General features: G+C 50.2%; 1 protein-coding gene across 1 annotated transcript; it reads left to right on the top strand.

The window, feature by feature from the left end:
* Positions 1-3655: 3655 nt before the first annotated feature.
* Positions 3656-5538, top strand: NOG (noggin). Its single transcript, XM_064395690.1, has one exon. It carries the CDS (start codon positions 4522-4524, stop codon positions 5191-5193), a length of 672 nt encoding a protein of 223 aa, XP_064251760.1. The 5' UTR covers positions 3656-4521; the 3' UTR covers positions 5194-5538.
* Positions 5539-6365: the final 827 nt, after the last annotated feature.

Genomic DNA, 6365 nt, shown 5'->3' with positions numbered 1-6365 from the left:
AAGAATGCCATATCATGAGAAAAATACAGCAATTCTTTAAGGACATTTTTCTTAAGGCAATGGATACATCTATGTATAGCTGTACTTAAAAGACTAAGAAATAACTGGTTTTTATTTGTGGGGTATCCTTTTTTGGGGGTTGTTTTTTTTTCTTCATTGTTTTAATGCATTAGTCATTTTAAGAATTACTCCACTATAAAACATTCATCCCAGAGCTTAGTTTCAAAATATATTATTTATATATTATTTATCACTGTAGATACGTGTTCTTGGCCAAATGAATCCTTCCCTGTCTCCATTCTGTTGGGATTTCAAGGTAGAACTTTGTCCTCTCAAAGTATGTTTTACCTTCCAAAGCTTTTGATTCAGAAATGTTTTCCTCCAGAGCAGCTGATCACCTGCTGTTATCATCCTCAGCACAGTCCCTATGCTGTGTGTGAAGAAAGGGGCAGGGAAATTGATGAGGTACCTTCTTCATGAGGGAAGAGGGACAGAGCACCACATTTCAAAGATCCAGCAGGATCTCCCTGAATCTTTCCACACTAAAGAACGTAGTTTCAAACTAGTAGAATGGTGATTTTCTACCTGTGGTACATGGATTCCAGGGAAGGTCATACATGACCCTTGATAGCTCATAATGTAGATTTGTCGTCTGAAATATCTGGGCTATGTAAAATGGCTGCAAGCTGTGCATCTCCTTTAGAATTTCTTTAGGGATTCAGTTTTTAAAGAAAAGGTAGAAAGGAAATTCCTTATAAAATTTATACAGGTGTATAAAGGAAGAGGAAGCTAGCAGCTTGCTAGGACCTAAGACTAAAATTGAAGTTGTTTTAATTCAGTTGTCTGCTCTTTCAAACACAGGTTTCCTCTACAATTTTAGTAAAACAGGAGACTCTGAATTTAGATACAGGTAGCATCTAATCAAACTCTCCAACACTTCATGAAAGAGGCAAGGATTATCATTCCTGCTCTACAGATAAGGAAAGGCAGAGCTATGAAATGTCCTGCCCAAAGCCGTATAAGAAATTTGCGTGACAGTGGAGCAGAGGACTCATTAGGTTATGCTGTTGCTTTTCCCTTCATTCCCTTAACAATCATGTCATGCCAATGGATTTTTTAAAACTAGAAGCAAAAGGCAATGCGAGCATGATTTAAGTGAAGGGAAGCAAGAATAGTTCTAAGGAAGCCTCCACTCCTAAGGAAGGCACAGCTTTGCCAATCACACCTGGCATAGCTCTTCTTCATCCCAGTTCTGCAGTGTTTTATTACCTTCTGTGAGATTGCCTCTGTGGTTTAGAGTGGTGCATGAGGCCACTGCTTGCAGATCAGGCTGATTTGAAACCACGGGCTGAATTCAGAAGGCTGTCCTTGAGCCCTAGATTGGATGAAGTAGGCCAGGCCATTTTCTGTTAGTAGATTTAACAGGAAACAAATCTATTCTGAATTGTTTCTGTGCATCCTGGCTGCTGTGGACTGGAGTCAGCTGCTTACATAATGTGTTTGCAGAGCTGTGCCTCAGAGCTGTGCAGGCTGCATTCCTCTTCTCTCCTCATCAGCGATGTCACCCTGAAGAAGTGGCATCTTCCTCTTGCCCACACTGGCTTCCTGTGTGCCTTGAAGGTTGTATTTGCTTTGTCTACTGAAAAAACACATTTTCAGTACTGACAGCACTCCAGAACCAATAAAGCTGAGGCAAAGGGAGTTGTTCTACTCTGCTTCATGCATCACTGCCAGTAGCATGACCAGCTGAGGCCTCTGTGAGCTGCTGGCCTCTCTCCCTATCCCAGGAAGGGCTGGCATCATACACAGACCCTGGATCATGCCCTTCACCTCCAGGTTTCATTTACTGCTGTTTTCAACAAGTCTTGGAATAAACCAGTTTCTTTTTCCCTCTGACCCAGAGGCCTCTGGCAGAGTTACTGGCAGCTCTTTCCCTGTCCTGCTGTCAGCCATTCCACCAAGAAATTCTTGGGCCACAAGTGACTTCTGTCACTTCTACATCCCTCAAGCTCTCATGGCCTCTCCAGAGCCCAGTGTACCCGAGGCAAGGCAGACATCCGTGCTTGAGGAATTACTGAGCCCCAGCCTGCTCTGCTCAGAACACATCTGGGGCTTAAAGAGGGACAGAGAGGCTTAAAGAGACTCATTCCAGAAACATTTCATTGTGCAGGTAACTCAGCTGAGGAGGAAAAGGTCTTGTCTTCCAGTCCTTGTTTAGGGTCACAATTTTGAATGTGGAATCTTAAACATCTGGCATGGAATAGATGGTACACAGGCCTTATTAGCTTTGCTTTTTAGACCTAAAAGACCGGTAGTTAAAGAACTGGTTTCAAATACCAGCTGAGTTAAACTTAATTTATTATTACAAAATAAATACAAGCTATTCGATGTAACTTCTGAATTTTTTGCTTCTGTTTCTGAGGTGTGGCTTCTCACTTATATCAAGGGACAACTTTTATGCCAAATTTCAGCAAATAAAGTTTACTAGGGTCTGAGTCAAGGTAGAGACCTCAACTTGCAGGTGAAAAAAATTGTAATAAAAATCCAGCAGATCTTTGTAACAGCAAATGTCACTGTGAGGCTCTTTCAGAGTGTTGACCTTAGGTCAGTTTTCCATCTTTTTAATGTAATTTTTTTCACTTATCTAGTATTTATGAAATGCCCTATATGTTCTGGAATAAAGCAAAGTTAAGAGTTCTTTTAAATTTAAAATTTGGAGTGAAAATAGTTGAAAAAATATCATTTTTATAAAAAACACCCAATATTGGTAATATGATCTATGTACTACTTTCATAATGAACTTAATTTTGAAGGTTAAGATTTAAACAAATGCATAAATAATTTAGGTGAAGTGGCTTAGCTTCAGTCCCATTAAACTTAGGCTCCTAAGTGCCTAAATAGCCTGCAGGAATGGGATTCAGGCACTTCAGGAAATTTTACTCAAACCGTAATAGAGCCTTACAGCCATGCTGCCTGCCACACCGTGTAAGTGCTCTTTGCCAGACAGCAATTCTGCCATGGAAGTGGCATTTAGTATCAAATTTTAAATTGTTTTATGTATTTCCATTGAGGCACTTTCCATCTTTCCTGTATGGACTGAGGGCATAACTGGAAATTGCGTTCCTGATGAAGTCTCAGCGAACTCCGCAGAAAATCGCTGAGCAAGTGCTCCGGGGAGAGCAGCGGGGCCGGGCGGTCTCCGGAGCATCCGCCATGGGAGCCGAGCGCCCGGGCTCGTCTCGGGGGAGCGCAGCTCCGTACGCGGGGTCCCACCCGGCCGCAGCCCCGAGGTGCGGGGGGCCGCCTCCTCCCCCCGCAGCTCCCCGGCGCTCTGCCCGCGCTCACCCGCGGGAGGCTCTTCCCGGCTCTCCCCGGCGCCGCGGGCATCCCGCCGCTCCGCGCTGTCCCGGTGCCCCCCGGCCCGCCCGCGGGCAGCCCCCGGCCCGGCGCGGCGCCGCCAGCAGAGGGCTCGCTCGGCCCGGGAAGGCGCCCGGCCGGCCCGGCGCCGCGGGCAGAGCGGCCGCAGCGACCCGCGGGCGGCAGCGCGCCCCGCGCCCATGTGCGCGCCCGGGCAGGCGGCCCCGCGGCCGCGCAGCGCAGGCCGGGCCGGGCCGGGCGGGCCCGCGGAGCCCGGGAGTGCCGCTGCTCGCGGCCGGGCCGCGCTGCTGCGCGGGGCGGGCGGCAGAGGCCGCGAGCAGAGCGGCGGGGCGAGGCGCAGTCCCGAGCCGGCGGCCCGACGAGCGGGCGCCCGGCCGGGCGGAGCTGCCGGCGGCCGCCGCGGGCAGGGCAGCATCTCCCGGGGCGCGGCGGCTCGCGTGAGCGGCGGCGTGCGGAGGGCGGGGGGAGGCGGCGGCTCCCGCCTCAGCCTTCCCCAGCAGAGGGTGCCTGCCGGTGGGAAGGGGGAAGCCGCGCTCTCCTGGACTTTTGTGGGAGTGGGGGTTGCGTTGTGTGTGTGGGTTTTAAGGGGGGTGGGGTGGGTTAGGAGAGAGTCTGTGGTTTCCATGGAGATGAAGCTGAAAGTGCAGGAAATTTAAAGGCTTTGGGTCCTTGCAAAGCAGACAAACTGGTGCCAACGTGCGTGGCTGCTTGTTGCTGCTGAGGAGGCTGCTTTGCAAACGGCGGAGAGGAGCGGGGAGGAAGAATCGGCAGCTACTTCTTCCACACGCACGGGCAGACAACGAGAAGCGGCAGCAACAAGCAGAATTCGCAACAAAAAGAGGCATCTCCCGTTCCCGGGAAGGACGAGAAGAAGCAGCAGCAGCAGAATTTTGGAGCGGCTCCACCAGGAGAAATTTTATAGAGAAGCCTGCAAGAGAGAGTGTTTGCAGGGGGCTTGTTCTCCGCGCTTATCAGGGGGCTGTCTTTGCCGGTGGTGCGGCGAGTGGAGATCGTGGTGCCCTTCAAAGACGAGCTATTTTGGATATCCCCGTACAAGTTTTCTGATGTATTTGCTTGCACCTTCTTCCCTTGCTGTTTGGTGAATCCAGCCCCCCCTTCCCCCCACCCCCCAGTCTCCCAAGGATGGATCATTCCCAGTGCCTTGTGACTATATACGCCTTGGTGGTTCTGCTGGGTCTCCGGCTAGAGCAGGGCGCCTGCCAGCACTATCTGCACATCCGACCGGCTCCCAGCGACAACTTGCCCTTGGTGGATCTAATCGAGCACCCGGATCCTATATTTGACCCCAAGGAGAAGGATCTTAACGAGACCTTGCTAAGGAACCTCATGGGCGGACACTTCGACCCCAACTTTATGGCTGTTTCCTTGCCCGAGGACCGGCTCGGAGTGGACGATCTAGCTGAGCTGGACTTGCTGCTCAGGCAGAGACCCTCGGGAGCGATGCCCAGCGAAATCAAAGGGCTGGAGTTTTACGACGGGCTGCAGCCGGGCAAGAAGCACAGGCTGAGCAAGAAGCTGCGCAGGAAGCTGCAGATGTGGCTTTGGTCCCAGACCTTCTGCCCGGTCCTATACACGTGGAACGATCTCGGCAGCCGCTTTTGGCCCCGGTATGTCAAAGTGGGCAGCTGCTACAGTAAAAGGTCTTGTTCAGTCCCCGAAGGCATGGTTTGCAAACCTGCCAAGTCCGTGCATTTAACGATCCTGAGGTGGAGGTGCCAGCGCCGGGGCGGGCAGAGATGCACATGGATACCCATCCAGTACCCCATCATCTCGGAGTGTAAGTGCTCCTGCTAGGGCTGGCACTTCCTTCGCGCCCCTTCTCCAGCGGACTCACGTGGACCTTTGCTGCAACAGAAATAAAAGACATTTGCTTTCTGGTTAACGTTGTAATGCACTGTAACGTGTAGGAGAATGTATATTGTGTGTATATATGGCACCGGTTTAATATACTATTAAAAGGTCAGTATTATACGTGAAATAATCAGCGTCTACTGTATTTTCAAGACTATTACCCTGATCGTTGCTAATGTATTCTTTTTTTTTCTTTTTTTTCTTTTTTTCTTTTTTTTTTGGTATTTATATTCCAGAGAGAAGTTGCTTCGCTTTGGCGAAGTAAGTTTTTTGTTGGGTGTTTTTTTTTTAATAAAAGGATTAAAAAATAAAAACCAAACTTTTTTGATAAGAAAACTTTGATAATATTTTCCATTATTCGGAAAGCGTGTGTGTGAGGGTTGTTTTTGTTTTTTTTCCTTACGGACTTCAGATTTAAAATAAAAATGAATAAACGCCTAGAGCACAATGTTATTGTAAATAGAGAGAACAGTTCGAATGACTTAATCCTATGTAAATGAAGAGTATCTGCTATTTATTCTTTATATCCTTGTAGTAAAAGTGCAGTGCAGAATTAAAGTCAACCACTAAAACATGAGCCGTTTGGATTCTGTTTGCTTTTTGGTTTGGCCGCCGTCGGGGGGGCTTTCTTCTCTCCCCTCCTCGTTCTCCACGCTCAGCAGGACGTTTCGTGGTGTCAGGGGGAGGTGGGAACCTGCTCACGACTCTGTTAGAGCAGCTCTGCGGCACCTACACGGCCGGCGGGGGGGTCCCTGCTCTCCTGTCCGCGGTGTCCCCCGCGGCCGCGCAGCCCCGGCGAGCTCGGTGGCAGCTGCTCGGGGATTTTTCTTTTAACCGCTTGACATTTCATTTACAACGGGACACGTGTCTTTCACACCTACCATTGTGGTGGGACACTGCTGAAACTTGACCCCTGGGCTTTGGGGGGTTTCAGCGCAGACACGTTATTAGCCCGATCCTGTGACAGCCCCGCACACCGCCCGCACCGGCCCCGTTAACTCTTTGGGCTCCCGCCAGCGCGGGGCCATCGCCGCCCTGACGGGCTGCCCGGGGCTCGGGGGCTGCACCCTCGAGCCTCCTGTCCTCAGGCAGCCCGGGGAGCGCCGTGCCCCGCA

The sequence above is a fragment of the Passer domesticus genome, chromosome 20 (genome assembly GCF_036417665.1).
Source record: "Passer domesticus isolate bPasDom1 chromosome 20, bPasDom1.hap1, whole genome shotgun sequence".
Taxonomy (NCBI): Eukaryota; Metazoa; Chordata; class Aves; order Passeriformes; family Passeridae; genus Passer; species Passer domesticus.
The sequence above is the reverse complement of the archived record's forward strand: the minus strand, read 5'-3'. Positions and strand labels throughout refer to the sequence as shown.

Bases quoted from the DNA above. Each gene is read 5' to 3' on its own strand.
- NOG (XM_064395690.1), top strand. From the start codon at position 4,522: ATGGATCATTCCCAGTGCCTTGTGACTATATACGCCTTGGTGGTTCTG.